The sequence below is a fragment of the Carettochelys insculpta genome, chromosome 21 (genome assembly GCF_033958435.1).
Source record: "Carettochelys insculpta isolate YL-2023 chromosome 21, ASM3395843v1, whole genome shotgun sequence".
Classification (NCBI taxonomy): Eukaryota; Metazoa; Chordata; order Testudines; family Carettochelyidae; genus Carettochelys; species Carettochelys insculpta.
In genome coordinates, this window is record NC_134157.1 from 17020601 (window position 1) to 17043273 (window position 22673).

A 22673-nucleotide genomic window follows, 5' to 3' on the forward strand; every position below is an offset into this window, starting at 1 on the left:
TTGATCCTGGAATGAAATAGCTAAAATTCCTGTGCATTATTTAAAAGGAATGATAAACCAAAAACTGACACAGAGAACCATCTGAAAGCTAAACACTGTAGTAAGCAGAACATGGCAGAAAAATTTATATTGCACTGTCTACAGTGTCACTGCAGTTTGGACAAAGCCCTGTTCATTAGTGCAGGGCATGCAAATGACAGTGCGGGGCATGCAAATACTTGCACTGGTGATTCTCTGGGGTTTTTCATGTTGCCACAGGCTTTGGCTGCAAAAATAAAATGCTCTCCCATTTTGGAGAGACACTGAATTATTCCAGCCATACAGGGATTTAGTCAGAGGCAAGCTGACATGGCAGACCCTCACCTCATGAATGGAGGTTGTTCATAACTTGGAAACGTTCTGAACTCTGAAAAGAACTTGAGCTTTGTCCTTTCAAAAGTGTGCAACTGAGCACTGACTTTGTTCAGTGTTGACATTTTACTTTGCAGAAGACAAATGCTGCATTCCCTCGAGTTTTTAGTAGTTAACATCTAACACAGTATTGTACTGCATTTGCATTTTGTGGGCGTGTGGGTGTCTTTCTCTGCTGCTGCCTCATTGCATACTTCCATTCCACATTATGGCCATGTTTACACGAGGAAGTTCTTTTGAAATGTGTTTAGAAAGAAAGGGCTCTTTTAAAATATGCAGCAGTGTCTACATGCAAAAAGCGTTCTTTCGAAATAAAATCGAAAGAATGTGGCGCTCCTTTCAAAAGAGCCCTTCCACTTCCATTTCAGGAAGAGCCCCTTCTTTCAAAAGCTTCTTTTGAAAGAAAATGTGTAGACACACCGCGGAGCCTTTTTTTCCCCCAAAAGAGCAGTCTTCACGGCACCTGATTTTTTGATTCCTGGCCCATTCTTTTGAAAGAGCAGGGGCTGTGTGGACGCTGTCTTTTGAAAGAGCAGATCACTCTTTTATCTGCTTTTTTGTGTGTGGACGCACTCTTTCGGAAGAAGTTCTTTGGGAAGAGATCTTCCTGAAGGACTTCTTTTGAAAGATCACTGTAACGTAGATGTAGCCTAAATGTGTGACTGATAGGTCAGTTTCGTATGAGGTTCTACTGTACATTAAAAAGCAAAAAAAGAACCAACAAGGTCTCAGAAAAAAAAAATAAGTTTGCTTAGGGCTTGCTGGAGATCACATGGCAGCAAAATATGATCCACTGCACAATTATCTGCTGTTTGAATCTCTGCTCCTGGAGCAGAGACCACCCATCCAGGAAGGCCGTTTGTGCCGATAAGGATATTACGGCTCAATTCCTGGCTCTGCTATGGACGGTGCATGTGACTGGACAAGACACTTCATCCCACCCACTGTTTGTCTCTCTTGTCTATTTAGACATATAGGTGTTCTTCACAACCGGGAACATATCCTGCCAGGTGTAAGCACAGCACCTAGCACAAGGCGGCCTGGATTTTAGTAATGCTTTCTAGATGCTATCATAATCTAAACAACAAGAAATCCCTCACAGGGAGGGGACCTTGGAACTTTCAGCCTTCCATGGAATAGGATTTTCAGGAGGGCAGGAAGGAGAAGGAGGGCCTGGGACATTTCCATTCAGGGAAAGAGGCCTTTAAAATAAATCACCATCAGATTGCCAACAAGTAATCAATACTTGGAAACAGAGTTTGATCAGGAGAGAGTCCTAATGAGCGACCCCTTGCCTCCCACACAGGGGGGTTGATGAAGAGCTCATGAGTCGTGAGGTAACTTACAAAACGGTTTCCTTTGTTTTTTCTGTAAACAAGACTTGACATATCTCTCCAGTTCTCGTAAAGTGGTGGGCTTCAAGGTTTCAAAATCTATTTCTATTTCATCGGGGTTGGAGTCCCTGAGGGAAGGTTCCCGTGACTGGATGATGTGCACCACCCGGCCCAGCTTTTCTCCTGGCAGACGGTTGATGTCCAAGCTGAGCTGCCGCTTCTCATCGTAGGTCATGGGCAAGCCCTCCTCCTCCTCCTCCGAATCGTAGGGCGCAGACACCTGCTTGCCTCCTTTTTTAGGCTGCCTGGGGGGTTTGAAAGCACAAACACGGTGGGTGGTGTAGCATGTTAATTTCTTCTCCCCTTGTACTAACAGGCCTGATCACCAGGGTTCCCTCTAAGGTTTTGCGCTCGTGGGTGGAATAAATTTTATGTGCATGAAGTTATGTATGAATGTGCACCACTAACCGAAAACACATGCAGTTCAACATCTGGGCGGCCACCCAAGTACTCAGCTTAGGGGGAACACTGATGATCATCAATCCCTAACATTGAAGGATGCCCCTGGTTTTGGCTTCAATCCAGCAGAGCAGTTAAGCCTGTGTTCAAGAAAGTGTTGTTCTGACAATTTATGGGGCTCTACACAGAACTGGTTCCCCTACGCGCAATGGCGGCATGGGAGGAATGACAATCATTTAGAAATGTAATTTTTATAAGCTTCCACAATGCACTAATGAAATATGTTTAAAACAAATTTTAAACTAAGCTCCAGTCGACTAACACAGTAAATTCAGAAACTGACAGTTTATACCTGGGATTGGCAAATGCCTGTTTAATGGCTTTTTCCCAGGCTCTGCTAAAGGCTTTGGCAGCTTTTCTGCTTTTAAGTGAACTACATCCCCCCTGGAGGAAGCAGAGCCACAGAACAGGGATGGGAAGAGGCAGGCGGGTAGATGGACATTAAGACCCAGTGGTACCCCCTATTTTCAGGTGCCCTATGGGGCTGTGTATGGGAAAGTATGGCCCTGGTTCAAGGCCCAGCAACATCAGTATGACTGATGCACTTAAGTACCTGCCTGAATAGGGATGCTTTTTGTGGCTTAACTTCCCACCTCTAGAAAGCAAGGGGGAGGGAGAGCTCAGTGGTTTGAGCATTGACCTGCTAAACCCAGTGTTTGAGCTCAATCCTTGAGGAGGTCTTTTAGGGATCTGGGGCAAACAGATTAAAAAAAAAAAAAAAAAAAAGTCAGGGGGAATGGTGCTTGGTCTGGCTAAGAGGGCAGGGGACTGGACTATACTCCTGAGGTCCCTTCCAGTTCTGTGGGATAAGTATCTCCATATATTATTATTATAATTGCTGACACATTCTGACTGGTATGTGGGCTGTTATTACTGACTGTGACAGCACTGCCGCAGTCAATAAGAGGGTAAATAACTTGTCTAGGCTCAGTCAGCCACACCGTACTACACCCTAAGGCTTGCCAGTCCTGGAGAAGGGCAGGTCCTCAAAAAGAGAGGGGCCTGGTGCAGGCTGGAAAGCATTCAGGAACAGACAGACCTAGAGCCCCCTGCCCCTCAGGGATGTCTGCTGGGGCCCCTCCTCAAGAACAAAAGCCGCCTAAGCTCCCTGAGGAAAACAGAGGGACCAGCTTTTTCCATACTTTTCTTGTGGGAGACCCAGGACTTAGCCCGGACTGTTTGGACAAAGGCTGTAAGGAGCTCAGATGCCCTTCTCCCAGGGCTACTGGCCTTTACCTTGCGCGAGATTATGGTGGCCTGACCCTTTTGTAGGCTGTGGAGGTATTCAGGCTTTTTCTTTTGGACTATTTCAATACCTCTCTTCTTCAGAATGGGACCAAGTGCCTCAGGGACACAGCACTGGAATTATTTTTAGGGTAGGGGGACCTGAGCTGTACTCCCACAGGCATCTGTTTGTGCCCCTCCCCACTCCAGGGTGGGGTCGCATCTAGGGTTGCCAACTCTATCAGACTAGATGGACCTGATACGACTGCTGCAAATGGTGTCCAGTCTGTCCGATCAAGGAAAGTTGGCAACTTTAACAACCGCTGGAGGCAGCTGCAGAGCCCTGGGCTGGCAGCAGGACTCAGAGTGGCAAAGCAGCCTCCAGGGCCTGTGGCCTGTCCTCTGGGGAAGGCGAGCCAGAGAGCCCACAGGGACAGCAGGCGGCAGAATCCGTGGCATGTCAAAGCCAGTGGAGCTGGTGGAACTTCAGTGGGGCCACCTGGAGACTGGCACATAGGGCTGGCAGGGCCAGCCCCTGGAAGCAGGGACACCAGGTGGAAAACTTGGGGGTGCCAGCACCCCCCACATCCCTACTTCTTGTACATATGGGTCCAGCCAGATAGTTGTACCCCCAGCCTGAAACCAAGACTACAGTCACGCTGCTGTCCAGAGGAAGACATCCAGGACAGAGAGGTACAACACATCATAGTGCCACACAACTGAACGGTGGATGTAACTGGGGCGGGCTTCCTTTGGAGAGGACTGGAAGAAACTCATTGCTTTGTTTTTCACTTGAACTTTGCTGGGATACGGTTGGGGCCCTTAGTGTGGCCTACAGGGGGTCTGCATTAGGCAAAGATAACCCAGCACAGAAATGAAGGGCCAGGTCCTGGATCCATAATAGAAGCCCCATTGACTTCAACATGAAAAGGGGCCTGGCCCAAAGTAAGCAACCCCAGGCCCTTCTGGAGGGAGCTTTAAGTTCTGAAATATGAAGTTAACTATCTAACTCCATCTCCCCCCATTGCTTAACATTCACAGGCACTTCTGCAAATCCAGCCCCAGCTGGGACTGGCATGGAAGGGCTAAAATACCATGTTCTCACCACCTAAGAAGCAGGAAAAAAAACCAAACCAAACCTGATCTGAAGACACCTTCCTGCATAACAGCTCCACTTCCAGTTCTGTTTTACAGACTCAGGAGGGTCTAATCAGTTTCTGCACTTTTTGAGAGGGCGTTTTCCTTAGGGCTGGCTTAACTCTGCTGTCTTGGAAGTTAATGGGAGCCTCACCACCGACTTCAACAGCCATAGAGCTGGACAGTGTAGAGCGCTTCCGAAATTCCCACCCAAGATATTCTCTGATGTAACCCTCCAAACCTTGTGTGTTTGCCCATCACTGTATAGTCTAAAATTCTACTTCAGTTATAGCCAGTGCTTTTTTGTGTTGGTACGGGCCAGTCTGCCGTACTGGCACCTTGGCAGCCCCAGCTGAGATCCCCGGCTGGGAGCTGGCTGGGGTGTGGTGCTCCACCAGCAGCTCCAGCCCAAGGAGCTGGTTGAGGCTGGGGGAACCCTGGCAGCCCCAGGGCCAGGAGCCCTGCCAGTAGCTCCAGCTACAAGAACCCTGGTGGTGGCAGGGGCAGGAGGCAGCTGAGTACCGGCTCCTCTTTTTTTAAAAAACAAAACAAAACAAAACAAAGCACTGGTTATATCTAATTTAGGATAATGTTGTAATAGTTTAGCATTAGGAAAACTGTGCGTATTTGCTTCTACCGTTAAGGAAAGAACAGACCCTTATGATGATTATTGAACTCAGAGTTAAGATGAACATTGTGAAAGAGAGTGTGATGAGCGTTTGTTAAAACTAACGACGTTCTCTCTGAGTGCTGGTATTGTCTCTATGTTAATGAAAGCTCCCTGCTGGGTGAACGAGGAAGGTATGCGATAAGCACAAGCGCACCCCCAGACAGGGGGAGTTGTAGCACAGTGGTTTGAGCATGGGCCTGCTAAAGCCAGGGTTGTGAATTCAATCCTTGAAGGGGGCAGTTAGGGATCTGGGGCAAATACATTAAAAAAAATTGTTAAGGATGGTGATAGGTCCTGCTGTGAGGCTCAACCACCCTTGAAGGTCACTTCCAGCCCTATGAGAGAGGTATATCTCCATACATGATGCTCCAGGGAGGGACCAAGACAGACAGCTGGCTGGTTGCATATCATCACTCAAACATGACAAGGGGGCATACTGACAGCTCCAGAAGAGGAAGCAGGCAGTTATCAGCGAGGACAAGACAGAAGTGATCAAAATCAGTATGATGAGACTATAGAGAAGCAATGAAAAGGACATCTTAAGGAAACAAGCACTCTCAAACAGATGCACAAATCTAATCACAATGCAAGAAAACTGCTATAAGGGGGTTGCTCTGCCACTTCTCCAGGGTTCTCAGCCAGGGCTGAAAGGAACCTGATCCCAATCCATCTTCATATTTCGTTTGCTTGGCTGACTATTGAATGTGAGCAACAGACTGGTAACTATAGCATCAACTTAACATCAACTGGGAAAACAGTGTGTGTAAGCATATGCTAACTGCTTTCCTACTGTATTCTCAATAAATGAGGCATATTGCCCTTTCCCTTGAAAAAGGTTGCATGTGATTCTTCAAAGCATAACAACTAGGCCAATCTGGATAACAGAAAGCTCATTCTGCAAAAGCAGCAGGTGAAGAGAAAGACTAAGACACAGGCCAAGCACTCACCTGCTAGCTGTGGTCGTGCTGTTTGCTTTTTTAGTGGGTGCTTTCTTTTGCTGTGTCTGTTTTGCTGGTTGGGCCACTTTGGGTTTCTTCTCCTCCTCGGCTTTCACTTTGTGCTTCTCTTTGTCTTTCTCTTTCTCCTTGTCTTTCTTTTTCTTCTCTTTTTCCTTCTTCTCTTTTTTCTTCTTTGGCTTGTTGACCGGCGCTTGTGACAATGCCGCAAGCTGCTCATGGACCGCCTTCAGCTGGAGCAGAACAGGAGAATCAAAGCCCCAGTGTCAACACACTCAACATCCCCCTCACCCACATGGGTTCACATCCCTCCCAGCACATCAGCATCTCTTAAAAGTAATCATGGGCTGAGGCTGTTGATTTCAGCTGGGAGACTGTTTGGCTGGGTCTACACTACAGTGCTCTTTCGAAAGAGGATCCAAAATCCCCTTTTGAAGGAGCACGTCCAAACACAAAAACATGGGTCTAAAGAGCCATCTGCTCTTTTGAAAGAGAGCATCCACACAGCCTCTGCTCCTTTGAAAGAATGGGCCAGGGATTGGAAAATCCGGCGCCTGAGGGCTGGTCATCCAGAACAAGGGCCCCTGGGGCATCAACACACATTGTCTTCTGAAAGAATCTTTTGGGAAAAGGCATTCTTCATGTGGTAGACGAAGAGCACCTCCGAAAAAGGTGCCTTGTTTCTTTCAATTTAATATCCAAAGAACGCAGTTTGCATGTAGACGCTTTGCAAGTTTTTTCGACGATGGCCGAGCCTCTCTGAAAAAACTCAGTAGTGCAGACCCGCCTTTGAGTTTAGATAAGCTACCTTGAAAGGGTTAAATACAGCTCCACAGAAGCTGAGTAGTGCAGAGGAGAAAACTTAGTTTCCATTCTCTAAGCAAAGGAAAAGTAGTCACCTCTTAAGTGGAGAAACCTATGGAAATGTAGGGAAAGTTGGCTCATGCATAGGGCTGGACACCTGGACAGTTGGATTCTAGACCTGGCTCTGCCAGTGACATCATATGATCATTTAGGAGTCTTCTCGTGGCACCTAGAAACTCCAACCAAGCCCCCTTGTGTTTGGCACTGCGTGTACACATAGTAAGAGATAGCCTTGTAGGCCTTCCAGCCTAAATAGCTAAGATAGCCAAAGGGGGAAGAGAAAAGAAGTATTATTACCCCTATTTTACACAAAGAGATTGAGACAAAGTGAAATTTGCCCAAGGTCACAAAGGGAGTGGGTAGTATGTTTGAGTATGCCCGAGTTTCCCTGCACGTAAAAGGGAGGTGATAATCTTTTCTTAGGTCCCCACGGTGTTATGTGGCTTCGTTCAGATCTGACAATTGCTTTGGGATTCTTGGAGGAAATGTGCAATGAAGCACCACGTATGGTTGTAGCAAAGAAAAATTAACCTTCTTATTAAAAACATTTTCTCTAGATTAGGCGTTTCCTGCATCATAAAGGTCCAGGGGATATTGGTTGCCAAGTCTCAGCCCAGAGAGGATTTTCTCAGCACAATTATACCCTCACGTGCAGCTTTAATATGCATTGTGTAGACGTGCACATAGGCACAGCTCACTATCGTGAAGCTGCTCAGAGCTGGCCTGCCTCTCACCTGCTCCTGGAGCTCAGCCAGCCTGGTCGCTCGCTCTTCCTCCGAGTCGGAGCTGTCTGAGTCGGACGAACTCTCCCCGCTGCTGTGGCTGCTTTCTGTGCTTTTACTGACGACTGGCGCTGTCGGAGGAGGTGGGGGCGGGGGCTCCACCGGCTCATCCGGCATCTTGGCAAATCTCATCTCAAAGACGTCCTGCAGAGGTGGTTGGATTCAGGGTGACAAAGATGCCTCAGGCACAAAGACCTCATTCTGCAGTTTTTTAAAATTATTAAGGCCATGCTAGGAACCCTGCTCCATTGTCAGGGCTCTACTGGCATAGCTGTGCTACAAACGAGTAACTGGGAAGCATTCTTTACCCTGGAGAGTTTAGGGTCTCAGGTGGATCCAAGCTCCTTGGAAGTCCATGAAGAGACTTCCAATGGGAATTGGACTGCACCACACTCTTTTTGCAAAATCATCTGAGACCTACTGGGGGAGTAAATTAACAGGTATTTCCCATGTTCTTACACTGTTCTCAATGGTATGTAGCACTGTGTACTGACAAAGACCTGACAGGGAGCTAGTCAGACCCTTGGATGGTTCTGGTCTGGCAGTTTCCTGTGCTTTTGCTTTGCTCGTTAGAGCTTCCTTGCAGCTCTACTAAATGAGTGGACTCCAAATCTAGGATTTAGCGCCTCTGTCCAGTTCAGAAAAAAACCTGGCTGTACAGACACTAACAGCCCTCATTATTTGCCAGCACGAGACCATTTACTGCAACAGCCTGGGAAGCTGGCTGTCGGGCGCTCCATTGCAGACATAGTTTTCAGACAGCACAAACTTTACTGCCTCTTCAATGGGGCAGTCAGAAGGGTGTACAGGTTGAATCTCTCTAGTCTGGCACTCTCTCGTCTGGCCACATCCATAATCTGCCATGATTTTAGTTAGCTAGACAGTCACTTATCATAATGGAACTAAGTTTCCCATGGTCCCAAAAGTTTGTTTCCAGCCACAAGTCCTGGCTCTTGCTGGTCTGTGTTATTTAGCTGTAATTTAACCCTAAATGTCCTCGAAGAGCCTGGTAAGCAGTGGAAGTGTTGGTAATGTGGTAGACAGCATTGACTTCCCGTGGGCCAGCAAATTCTCTGCTTTGGCACTGGTCATGTCCTGAGGGTGCCGGACTAGGGAGGTTCAACCTGTATGGCGTAAACTCACAGTCACACTCCAAGCATTGTGCAAAGTAACGAAAAGCCCATATTTTGAGCCTAGTGTTCAGTGCTGAGCCACACCATGTGAAGAACAAAGTATATCACAGGGCATCAAAGGCCCTTTCCAAACAGGAGGGAAGTCAAGGACCCCTCTGGACTGAGACCAACACGAACTGAGTGTGCTCAGAACCTTGAAGGCTCCTTCTAAAGGGGAACTAAAAGGCAGGGTCTCTAGAAGATGCACTTGCCAACATCTTTACCTGGAGTCTCCTCGCCATGGCTACAACTTCGTGATCAGGGGGATTGTACTTGTAACAATTAGAGAACATTAACCGAATATCCGCTGCAAACCCTTGTGCGTCTTGGTACTCCCGGCTGTCCATTTTTTTCTGCAAACAAGCAAGCCAAAGGGGGAGGGAGGGGAAAAGAGCCATAAGCAACTGCATGGACGAAAGGCGCATCGCAGAGAGAGTTCAGAGTCATCAGGACACGATTAGCCTACAACAGCAGCAGGCTGGCCTAGCTTGCTTAAATCAAGTCTAGGCTTCCAATAATATTGTCAATAAATTAAATCCTTTAAGTGATTTTAACTCTAATATTCCAGGACATTCTGTTTAAATGGGCAGGCTCTGAAAGGTCGCCTGAGCCGATTTTCTACTACAAATGAGGGCTCTGCAAAAAGGCCTCTCTTTGCATCTGCTCAGAGGTAATAACATTCCAGCAGGATGTCAAAGAGGGAGCATGATTCTCAGTATTGCTTCAGGGACAGCCCCAGCCCCTGTCCAATTCCACTGGCTTTTCAAATGTTAAAGGGCTACATCCTCAGCTGGTGCCCATCACTGCCCTGCAGTTGAGGCTAACAGAGACATGGCGATAAAGAGCCACAGAGACTCTGGCGCACACACACACCTGCTCCTTAAACCTCTACTTAGCGTCCTGGAGCTTAAACAATGCATAACACAACGTCAAGGGTAGATGCTGCACAATGCTAATGGCATGAGCAAGGGTTTGCTGGATGGAGATGCCAAGTTCAAAGAGAACAGAGTAAGTAACACTGGAAATTACAGTCATCAGATGGTTGGTTGGGTGCATTACATGAGCATTTCCTTAACGTGCTCGGATTTCTTTCCTCCACTCATAGGTTCATAGATTTAAGGCCAGGAGAGACCGTTAGGGTCATCTCGCTTGACATCCCATAGAATACAAGCCAACAAATTCCACTCGGGGATTCCTGAATTGAGTCCAACTGAGGCAGAGTTAGAATTCGTCTTTTAGGAAGCCAAGTTATCACTTGGGAAACTGTCCCAACCATGAGTTAATTGTTACGAGGTAAAAAGTTGTACCTTTTTTCCTATTAGAATTTTCCCAGCTTCAACTGCAACCCTTTTCAGTTTAATCTGTACACCCTGGGTTTGCAATGCTTGTTTAGAGGAAAAATTACCAATGTCTTGGAGCAGTGGGTTTTTTTTTTTAAATCTCTTCAGTTACAGAGACATACACAGCCTTAAGTCCAGTTGAATGTACTGCAATAGGATATTTTCCTGCATGACTTTCATTCAGACAGACTTACAGTGAGATTTGTATGTGCGCAGTGATTTCTCTTCCAGAATGCGTAAAATCTAACACTGTAGGCTTGATTTATATCAACTGGATGGAAATGCCACAATTGTTAAATGGTTCGAAGCCTCCATTCTGCAGCTCTCTGCACCTGGATCTCTCTTGAAAATGAGGAGGTCTAAGTATGGTAAAATTCACCCCTGCACAAAGGGCGAATGGAAAGTGTACATGCCACTTAAGTAGTAAAGGCCCCAATATTTGGTTCTCATGCTTCTAGACTTTCCATTCATTTCAATGGGAGATAACTCCACCATGGCCAGTCCCAAGCCCAGATGAGAAAGGATGAGGGCTGAACATAGGGCTCGTGCCTCCACCCCGTAAAACAATCCCAGCTACAGAAACACTGATGACAGTTCAACAGATTCCACACCCAGGAGAAAAAAAGACCCTCCTCTTGAGGGAGTCTGATGTGCTGTAATGAAAGCCAAAAGGAAGCTACAACTTTGGCCACCCTTTTATCAACCAGGAAACCCCTCACCATCAGAACACAGAAAGGGAAACACCTGGTCAGATGTTGGGGATGCTGGTCAATGGTTGTCAATGGCCTATGATCCAAGATGCAGGAGGGGAAAAGGCTTCAACCAATGGGAGATACTAAGAGCTATGAATGAACCTTGTAATGAACTCAAAGGGCCTCAAGTGGGACTTCAGTGGCAGATGGCTCTTGTGCTGGCAATGGACACATATGTGAATTTCATCCTTAGTTTGAACTAATTTTGGTAGGAAATCTGCATTCAGAGCCACCACCTTACTACACTAGCACTTCACATTGTGGCTATCCCCAGATGTCCGTCAGGCTTGCTGAGAGAAGACTCCCTTTTTGGGGATTTAATAAGGCAGAGAACGCCTTTAATAAGGCAGAGAACGCTGCAGAGCAGGGGGGGCAGGGTGGGAAGAAGACGGGAGAGGAAACAGATTAGTGCTCCTACAGACGAAGAACAGTTTGGCCTTGAAAGAGAAACATTCCAGGCCCATTGCAAAGCAAAACAATATGTCCAAACTGAAGAGCCCTGTTATGTTAAAATACAGCTTCCTGCATGGAAGGCCTTTTGGATGCTCTTGTGTTTGCTTCGTACATGCCTCATGGCTCCTTATTGCCTCTGACACACGGTTTTCTAACTCCAGGGCAAATTGTTTTGTTTTTGAGAAAATTCACTCAGAAAAAGGCCGGGAATATGGACGTCAAATGGCTGGGTGAAATGTCTCTGGGTTATCGCTTGACTTGTCAAGCTGCTTTGCCCTTAGCAGATGGGGAAAGTTTGCAACTGAATGTCAGAATGAGAGAGTCTGGTGGGAGAGGGGTAGAAAAAGACATAGGGTCAATGGGGCTGACAGCCACCGAGGGCCCCGAGGCAAGGTGGAAGGCACCATATCCTGAAAGGGGTGGGACCAAGGGCAGTCAGCCCTTAACGCTGCTGAGACCATGTTGGACCCTCTACTCCTAAGCCAGGCAGAGCAGTGTTACCGCCGGGCTTCAAAGGGGCACAGAGCGCTGGACGATGCCGCACCACAGTGGTGGCGTTCAGAGCTCTAGACCCCTTTGAAACACCAGGTACCAGGGCAACTACAGTGGACATGCATCTCTGCTGTAATCAGAGGTGTGAGTACAGCACTTGTGGATATACCTGAGCGAGGTTCAGCCCCCCCAGCTTGTGTGCTCTGGCAGCTATTGAAATCTGTGCCTCTGCGGCTCCTGGGATGAGCTGGCCAGAGAGAAGCTAGCTCAGGCATGGCTACACTTGCGGTACAAGTACCTACGACTGCAGTGCAGCCACACCCTCAGACACCCAGCCTTCATGGACTCCCTGCAGCCACTTCGGAGAGCCCAACCGGAGGGCTTAAGGAGTCTTTTACATTAGTCATTTCCTGACCCGAGACCTGCTGCCCCATCTGTGTGGTTCAGGAACAAGGGAGCAGAGCAGATCCTGAGTGGGTGTAAATCACAGTTGCATCTGCCCCAGGACCTGGGGCTCAGGGAAACTGCTACTAGCACACGGTGCCCCAGGCAGTGTGCTCTGGATAGCACTGAAGGGCTGGCTGGGGGAGGCTACCACAAGACCTGCTCCTGCCCAAGCCCTCGCCCCTTTTGGGAGCCCAGAACTGCCCTCCACCCTTCGCCCAGCGACCCAGCAATTCTGTAGGCCCCTCTGTGGCGAGATGATTTACACCAGCCGAGGAACTTGGTCCAGGATTCTTCATAACCCACTCGCAAGTTACAGAAACTGCCTTGTCAAGACTAGCTGCTTTGTACGTTCGTTATTTTAAACCTCACGGAAATTGTCCCCAGGAATGGCTGCAATTAAAGAAATCTTTATAACTCCCTGAAATAAAATGTCCCCCTGCTTTAAAACCCTGAACTTGGCTGCTCCGAAACCACAGCCGTTTGCTACAAGAAAATTAAATGGACTAGCACGTAGCTCCCTGGAGGCCAATGGTTTATTCTGAAAGCAGCACTAAACAAATCCTCTTACACGGCAAACGCTGAGCGTGGTTACTTGTGCCCTCCAGTGTAAATAAAGGGCAAACATATTCATCTTTCTGTCCCCACAGTGACAAAGAGACACCCAACAGGGCCAGGAGTCAGGCGCTCCAGGTTCCATTCCCAGCTCTCACACTGGGTGACCCTTGGGCATAACACTTCAGCTCCCTGTGCCTCAGTCTCCCCATCTGCAAAATAGGGATGATGCCACAGCACTGTACGAACAGTGGACTGATGTTCGTCCTTGGATACAGCTATGGGACATGCAAAGGCTTCCCAAGGAGTCCGGGGTCCATAGCAATTACGTTTTAACCTGCTTGAGTGTAATTGCCAAATAACCTGCAGGCACCAAGTTGTTGCTGTTTAATCCCCTCCCTTTCATTGACATAGTGCGCTCCAGAACCCCCTCAACGCCTCTCATTCCTGCCTGCCACCCGGCCAAACAGTCCCATTCTCTCATGGCCACAGACACTCTGCCACTCGGATTGTGCTCTATGGTATTCAGGTAACGTACCCGGATACATGCTTGTTAACAGTGGAAACCTCCGCAACTCCCTTAGACCACTATTCAGAGAGGAGACCCCCAACAATTATCTCAGCTCTTTCCATTCTGTCTGGGTCTGCTCTACTCTGCGGCGCCCCTTTCGTACACCTCTCCTCTCTGCTGTACAGACATTTTCTCAGCTGGCTGGCCAGTCAGAATCAGCTGTTACATCTCCCCCTTATCTGCTCTCTGGTGGAGACAGTGCTGGCCACCAGCCCAGCCCACCTCACTGGTATGAGCACAGGCAGAAAGTACCCTCCAAACCAGGATCTACCCAGCCATGAAATATTAGCGCTGCAAAAATCAACCCTCACATGTCCAGGGAGCAAATGTGACAAACACAGAATCCCATAGCATATATTCTAGCTGCTAAATAGGTTAATTTCTGCAGGATGCATTCACAGCATCAGCTCCAGGCACTGTGACTTCCCTCCACAGACCAGCACAATGATCATCACTACAGAACTGAACCCAGGACCTCCAGGCTCGTAAACAAAGCCCTCTGGCACTTGGGCAGTAACAGCTGTAATGGCTGGTTAATGGACACAGCATCTAGGGCCCATCCCAATTAAATCATGCTGTGGCTATCTGTGAAAAGGCATTAACAAGCTAGGGGTGATGGGAACAGTTCAGTAGAAACAAATCCCATGCAGCACTTCAAACAGAATTGATTAAGAAAACTTCTACCTCGCAAAAGGCAGTTCCAGAGTCTTGAACTATAAAGACTCCACAGGGTTCACCATTAATTTGTCTCCAATATGCACAACTATACTAGCAAACTACATGCTGCAAATGGTAGAAGAACACCATTCAGTTGCCCAGACAGTACAGTCAGAGAATCACACTTCAATCAAGACCTAGAGATCCATAAGTATATACTCTGAACACCAAGGGAGGAGGACCAGAGTGTGAATTTAGCGCCAGCCAAAGAAACCCTGGCGGTCTCAAATATCCATGTTTTTAAGAAAACCAGACCTAATAGCAAAGAACTCATCTAAAATCTTTTGCATCCATTGGGTCCTTGGGCAAAAAAACTCTGGCCACAGTGAAGTCAATGAGAGTATTACATTTGGCTTTAGCTAGACTCATTGGTTTCATTCCGTTCATTGATTTTAGGGGAAAAATCCTACATACCTTACTCATTTGGGACTTGACCAGCCAAGATGTGAAACACATCTCTGGAAAGGCCCTCTCCTTTCGCTTCCAAAAAGTTGAATGTACTTTGCACTTCCAAAGATCAGCTCATAAATAATCCACACAAGTGAAGGTACTACAGTTTGAACCTCTCTAATCTAGAACTGTCTCGGCTGGCAAACTCTGTATCTGGCATGATTTTAGTTAGCCGGAAGACCACTCCTCATGTGTGTGTCCAAGTTTCCGATGATCCCATAAAGTTTATTTACAGCCACCAGTCCTGGCTCTCGGTGTTCTGTGCTATTAGCTGTAATTTACCCTTAAATGTCTTCTAAGAGCCCTGCAAGCAGCACAAGTGTTAGTAATGTACTAGAAAATATTGACCTCCTGTTGTCCAGCAAATTCATCTGGCACCAGTCAGGTCCTGAGGATGCCAGATGAGAGAGGTTCAACCTGTACTTAAGGTGGACTAACCAAGAAGGATCTGGCCATTTACTGGTTGTTCTTTGCACAAGACAGCTAGGGAAGTTTATTCATAGTCCCAAAAAACTCATATGACCAAACTGGGGGTCTCTACAGGAGTAAGGCAGTAATGACTGGGACAACCAGCTTTGGAACAAATAGCCTTCAAAAAGCCATTAAAGAAATCGGAGAGCTTTACAAATAGCATGGGCTGGATTTGGAATTCGATGCATGCACTAGTGGTGTGCACAAATAACTGCAAGTGTATTTGACAAAGCATTGAATGTCCAGCCGCTCACTGGTGTCCCACTGGTTTATAAGGAACTCACCCTATTGTATCTACAGGTATCTAATTACAGACATTGTTAGGGGCCCTCTTAAAAATTAGGGCCTCGGTCAATTTTTCTTAATTTTTTATTACCTCTAATACTGCAATATCTTCAGCAACTTTCATTAGGAGCCACGTGAAAAGAACAACAACAAAACCCTACAGTCTAACTGCTGTATTCTGAAGACACTCAGGCTCATTAGCAAATTTACTCACATGAGCATCGGCAGCACTGGGACAACGGTGGGCAGTGAGCCATTGAACCAAACAGTAAGCCCTGAATATGATGGAAACCACTTCAAGCCAGGGGGTGCAGCAGCACCCCCAGAACCTCTAGTTCCAGCACATGTAGTGAGCAATCCCAAGGGCCTTAACAGGGCACCTCTTGTTGATAAAATTATTCATGTGCAAAAGAATCAATAAGATTGTGCTTTAAGCCGGTTATATCCCTCTGGGGTAACCTGTCTGTCTGTCGCATAGATCACATCCTGCAAACATGTCAGCAAGAAAGGAATTTTACCCATGATTAGCTCCAATGAATTTGATGGGATTACTCTCCACATAAGCGCTTGTAATATTGGGGCCCTACACTGCAAGTTCTCCGCTGCTGAGACAAACAGATTGTCTGGTTCACAAACATTTCAAGTGCGCCTTCTCCCATTATGTATTACAGTTCCACTGCAGAGTGAGGAGCCAAGTCAATCTAACAAAGACATATAGGCGTAAGGTCGGTAGCTGATGTCAAGAGGTCATCTAGTCAAGCCCCTTGCACTGTGGCAGCTCCCCCCAAACTAAACCAGGCCCGGACAATGTTGGTCTAACCTGTTCTTATAAATCTCCAGTGATGGAGATTCCACAACTTCCCTGAGCAACTTATTCCAGTGCTTAATCACCCAGACAGGAAGTTTTTCCTCATATCCAACCTAAACCTTTCTTGTTGCAAACAAAAGTTGACTGGCTCTTGTCCTGCCTTCGTTGGCCATGCAGAGCAATTGATCACTGTCCTTACTGTGTAAACAATAAGAATCAAAGAAGTCAATCTATGCTAGATTGAAACTACTGTGGCTGAGATGGCTACTAAAGCAAACAGCCAAGTTGTAGGACTGCTCTCAAATGAACTCAGGAGGATCTAGTGTCCATGGGCTGATCCTGCTCCCTTTGAAATTAATGAGTGCTGCCACTAGCTTGGATGGCAGGATTGGGCTCCTGGTCAGCACTGCAGCTGGTGGCATCTGGAAGTGAGTGGGTGAAATGGACACATGAAGCTGACAATAGATTTTCTGGCTGTGGATAAGGCCTGTAATTGCTTCCATGTGGATGGAACCTCATGGCCACCTGGAGCCCCATGGGAATACACAGGAATCTGAAGGGCAGGGGATAGCACAATGCAACCCAAACAGGACAGTGCCCACGCCATGAAACCTAGAAAAGCCTCCACTCCTGGTTATCCAAAGATGGCCAGATGGCAGCTGCATCCGAAATGCAAGGGGAACCTCAGCCCTCCCGCAAGGATGCTAAAGACACCTCTCTCACCATCCTGCCCAAGCAGGGGTCACCAGACAAGAAAGCCCTACCCCCCTCCCCTCAATCAGCACTGCAAAGGACACAGGCAGAAAAGTCTCTTTATCCCAGAGCTCCAGAATTGATACACTTTAGCCTCCTCCTCCTACAAACCTTATTCTGCGTCACCCTTTCCCCACTGACTTCCTACTCCACCCCAGTCTGATTCCCAAGCAACGACGTACACACCAAAGGCAGCCAGAGCTGTTCTCTCGCACTTTCCATCTGGATCCAGCCTGCACTTAGGAGCTATGCTGCCAATCCCCCCCGTCTCTCACCTAGGTCAGAATCCCTTCTCTGCTCTCCGACCAGCGATCGCGCAAACTCAACTCACCCAGGCTTCTTTCCTTCTCTCCTCCCAGGAAGTCGCTGGAGGCCTTTAGCTTGGCTTGGCTCAGTGGCAAATCTAAAACGAAATCCTGAGTGCTGGGGTGGCTCGGGTTTACAGAGTGAGGGCAAGCTCAGAATAATGATGGTCTTTGAGTCCTTAATCCACAAGAGGCTGCTTGCAGCATCTCTGGCCCTGGGCAGGGTAAAAGTTCCTGGTAACAATACTGAGCACGTACATGGTGCCTTACAAGCATCACTTCTTTTAATGCCCCTGTGAGTAGGGAAGTATTACTACCCCCATTTTACAGATGGGGAAACACAGGCACAGATCAGTGAAATAATTTGTCCAAGGCTAGAGTGTTCCAGCTGCAATCAGAACTCATGAATTACTGGGTCCTAACCTCAGGATCCATGATGTAGCACATGATGTCAAAATCACCTTCCTTAAAAAATACTGGAGTAGTTGTCTCAAATGCTGCAGCATCACTTGGAAAATCTTCTGGACCTCTACTGTAGTGCCTATAAGGACTAGGTAGGATTTTCCAGTGCACCTAAGTGACTTAGGAGCACTCTGAAAAAGGAAGGTGCCTGGGAAGCACTGGTGCTCTTAAGGCACTTAGGCGTTTTTGGAGATCCCACTAATTGGTGTTAAGGGGAGCAGGATGAACCCCTCAACATGAAAATTAAAAGCTAGCAGCAGTGGCTTCATCTCTCGCCTGCGGGAGTAAAAGTTTCATTTCAACCAACGGAGATGCCTTCGACCAAATGACCAGGAGAATGTGGAGGCAACGTGGAGCCCTGCAGATGGAGGGAAATCTCCCTGCCTCTAAAGAAAGGCACCTGGAAATTCAAACCAAAAGTAAGCTCAGGCTTCATCTCTACTAGGCCGGTAAGTCGATTGCAGATACGCAATTCTAGCTGTGGCAATTGAGTAGCTAGAATCAACTTATCTGCAATTGACCTTCCTGGCCACCCTCATTGCAGAAGGTCAACGGGAGAGTTTCTTGCATCAACCTCCCTTGCTCCTCACGATAGTGAGGAGTACAGGGGTCAACCACCAACTCCTGATAGGTCAATTTCACACATCCATATCAGGCACACGAAATCGAACCCTGGAAGATTGACCCCGAGCAGGTCAATCCTCTGGGTAACATAGACATGGCCTAAGTTGAAATACCTGCTTCTCTGCAAGGCAGCCGTGAATCACAGTTAGCTAGCAATGCGCCTCTATTTGAATGTCTACCACCGCGGAGCAATCTGGTGATGATGAGGCCCCATCTGGAGTCACACAAAGACCATCCAGAGCCCAAGCCACACCAACAACTGACAGGAAGGCAGTGACTGCTGTGCATGGGGTTCTACAGACCGAACCCTACAAAACATGGCACATCCTGTGTTCATAGCACAATGCTCTCAAGGGAAAGTTTGTTTTTCCTAGCCAGACTATCTGCTCAGGGAGCTGCTGGCACTGCACAGCGCGGGAATAAAGGTATAGGGAATCATTCCAGGATGTGGATAAAGGGAAACAAAATAGAAAAAGAAAAATATTGGAATCGTCCACCAATCCATTCGATTTTTTGCCCTGCCCACGGAGACCCAACCCACTACTAGAGCCATAGCCCATCTTGTATTCGCCACTGGAGTGCTAAGGCACCCTGCGAAAGAGGTGGTAAATGTGGACGTACTTTCACAGTACTGAGATCCATGGGGTGTTTGATAATATCGTGATAGTCATGTAATTCCAAGGCCTCTGCATCGACAGGCTTGTAAAAGGGCCACGCATAGGCTGCGTGTTTCTTAGAGAGCATCTCCTTCAGGATACTGTCACAGTACTTGAGGTGCTCCGAGAGTTTGCCCTTCTTCCCTGCGTGCTGAGGGACCTCCCCATCTTCGAGGTCTTTCTTTGGTGGTTTGATGGGCCGGCCGCCGCTCTCTCGGCGAGCAACAACTTTCGCCTGCTTGGGGTCGGACAGAGGGGTGGGCGACTCACTCCGGCTCGCCGTGATGGCTGAGGTGGTGGGCGTGGTCGTGTCTGCTTTTCGCTTCACTCCCTTTTTCTGAAACCAAGAACAGGTGAAATCAACGAGAAGTCCTGTGGCACCTTACAGACTAGCAGATTTTTTGGAGCATAAGCTTTCGTGGGCAAAGACCTGCTTCGTCAGATGCATGTAAAATAAGTGGTTGTCAGTACAGGGGGGTTGCAGCCAGGAGACTGCGCTAGTGAGGGCTGCTTAGGGGCCTGATCCTGCTCAGCCAGTACACAAGGTCTGAGTCTTCTCTTCTTTACCCCCAGGTTGACATGGCTAAAGCTCCATTGACTGTGATGAGAATTGTCCCTGAGTAATATGGACATGAGAAGAGAATCGAGGAGCAACCACACTGAAGTCAATAGGGCTTGTCACAAGGACAAGTTAAAGATTTGCAGGATCGAGCCCTACTTTGCGAAATCACATAGGTTACTCACCCAGGGCCAGTGTTCTGTGTGAGCTGAGCACTTAGGTGGCCACCCAGGAGAGAATAAGGTACAGGCGAGCTCATTAGCAGAGCACCCACAGCCACAGTGGGCAAGACGCATTTCTGCTGGTGGTGCACATCTGCACATGCCTTGGTGCACAGAACAAAATTTATTCCACCCGGGTGAAAAAATTAGAGGGAATCCTGCCCAGGGCCTGACTGCTCATGCTGCTAAGCCACTACTCAAATGAGAAGTTCCACTGTAGTTAATCAAACAACTCAGGCAGGGAACTGCTTATGAATAGGACTAAGGGCGTCAAAATCTTGCCCCAAGGAAATAAAATACATCCAGTGCATATAAATCCCTGCATTGTGATTCTCCCTGCCAAGCCCCTTCCCACTTCCCCAGAGGCAAAAGACCTTCCTCGCACAACTTCCTTTCTATGGAAAGCTGGGGGGAAATTGTGATTTCAAACTGAAATAATTTTACGATGTTTACGTTCGAACCTCAGCTTCTGGCTAGCCTCTTTAACATGCTGGCGAAATATACCTAAAATATATGAGTGACTATAGGAAATGAGCTGTTTGTGCACAGAGTACAATTGGAATGAAAGAGACTTGTGCAGGCTGGTTTTAGCTCCAACAAGACCTGGGTTACAAACTCCCAAATTCAAGGGTTAATTCTGTGGGAAATAAAAAAGAAACCACCAACCGGTAAGCTCCACAACGCTTAACAGATGGAATCTCATCTGACTTTATGGCACGAGTCTGCAAATTTGTGGTAGGGGTAGGTCTGAAGTGGTAGTGGCCCCTTTGGGAGTAACACGCGAAGAAGATTTAAATGATAGCCATGCCATTTGCGGTGTTATGACATGTATTTGGACATTGTCTAGTACAATAGGCCCCGATCTTGACTATGACCTCTGGGTGCTACAGTGATGGACAACACAGGGTGAACCTCTTTAGTCTGGCATTCTTTCATCCAACAGCATCTGTAATCCAGCAAGATTTTAATTAGCTGGTTGACCGCTTATCATGGGTGTGGCCAAGTTTCCTGTGGTCCTGTAGAGTTTGTTTACAGCCACCAGTCCTGAGACTCAGTGTTCTGTGCTGTTATTTAGCTGTAATTTACCCCTAAACATCTTCTAAGAGCCCAGTAAGCAGTGGAAGTGTTGTTAATGCTGCTAAATAATACTGACCTCCTGTGGTTTGGCAAATTCTCTTGTTCGGTCAGGTCCCGAGGGTGCTGGACTCGAGAGGTTCAACCTGTAGTAGCATCTCACTTTTACATAGTGCTTTTTATCAATTGATTGCAAAGTGCTTTATATAAAGGAGGTCAATTTCATTATCCCCATTCTACAGATCAGGTAACTGAGGCATGAAAATGCACTATAGTTTGGTTAAGGTCCTCTACAGCAGGCCAGTGGCAAAACTGAGACTGTACCCCATATCGCCTATGTTCCAACACAGGGCTCCCTGTCCTTGGCACCAGAGGTTTTCAAACTTTGGGTCCCGGCTCATCAGGGTGAACTGCTGGCCGGCCGCAAGACACTTGGTTTATCTTAGTTTCCGCAGGCACCGCCGCTCGCGGCTCCCAATAGTCTCGGTTCATCATTCCCAGCCAATGAGAGTTGCATAAATGGGTCCAGAGCAGGCCACTGCTTCCCACAGCATGCATTGGCTGGGACTGCCGAACCACGGCCACTGGGAACTGCAAGCAGCTGCGCCTGCGGACGTAAGATAAGCAAAGCATCTCACAGCCTGCCAGCGGATTACCCTGAAGAGCCATGACCCAAAGTTTGAAAACCTCTGCTCCGCACAACCCTCTTCCCGCCACATCTTTTAATGTTACATTTCAAGTAGAAAAAATACCTGGTGTCACTAGACTAACATTTTTATTCAGTTTTTAAAATGGCAGCCAGCCAGCAGCCGTTTGGAGTAGTTATGACATTTACTGAGAAATTAAAATAGCAAGCTAGTTAAATAATAAAGCACAGGTGTACCATTAGCAGCAGCAGACAATCAGGAGCAAAGACACAAACTTCCTGATCTCCACTGATATTTCTCAAGCTTTTGAAGCATGCAGTTGCTTTCAGAATCTGTCCATTAGGGTGCCCGCCTGCAGTCTTTACTGTGACAAAACTCTCAGCGACTTCCCTGGAGTCAGGAATAAAGGATCAGGTCCTTCCTGATTTGCTCTCTTCCCATTAGTTTAAAAAAAAAAAAAGGAAAGCAAGGGTAGTTCTAGAGGTGGTATAGGCTACAGCACTGGGCTCTCCCGAAGCCTTCCCATTCATGCAGCTTCTCAGGTGGCTAACTGGCAGTGATACCTCAGAGCTGGCAAGTCAAGCGCCAAGGGAAATCGCTCGTGTTTCTAACTGGGGTTGCCGGTCTAAAAACACAACATTGCAAAGTGAAAGACGGTTGTTTGCTTCATTTACCTTGACGACAGGCGGCGTGGGAGGAACGACTGTCATAATCGGAGCAGCAGGAGCTGGGGCAGCGGCAGCGGGAGGGGCAGGTACGGACGGGACGTTTGCAGTGATGGTTGGCACAGGTGTGGCGGAGATAACTGGTGTCTGGGAGACAGCCGGAGGGACGCTCTGGAAAGGGACTGGCGGGGTGACAGATAAGACGGGTGCTGCTGGCTGCGCTCCTTTAAAAACAACACAACACAATTCAACATGTCACACAGCCTGCCACAATAGCTGCTCAGCTAGTTAGACCAGCAG

At 47.6% G+C, this 22673-nt stretch overlaps 1 protein-coding gene across 2 annotated transcripts in view; it reads right to left on the reverse strand.

Annotated features, from left to right (window-relative positions):
- BRD3 (bromodomain containing 3) overlaps window positions 1-22673 on the reverse strand; it is a 62746-nt gene that overhangs the window by 2997 nt on the left and 37076 nt on the right. For both annotated transcript variants that reach the window (XM_075015184.1, XM_075015185.1), the window contains exons 5-10: window positions 22383-22597; window positions 19173-19544; window positions 9294-9422; window positions 7850-8041; window positions 6243-6484; window positions 1758-2050 (exon numbers count right to left, since the gene is read on the reverse strand). In XM_075015184.1, coding sequence (XP_074871285.1) covers window positions 1758-2050; window positions 6243-6484; window positions 7850-8041; window positions 9294-9422; window positions 19173-19544; window positions 22383-22597 — 1443 coding nt within the window. The remainder of the gene's footprint in view (window positions 1-1757; window positions 2051-6242; window positions 6485-7849; window positions 8042-9293; window positions 9423-19172; window positions 19545-22382; window positions 22598-22673) is intronic.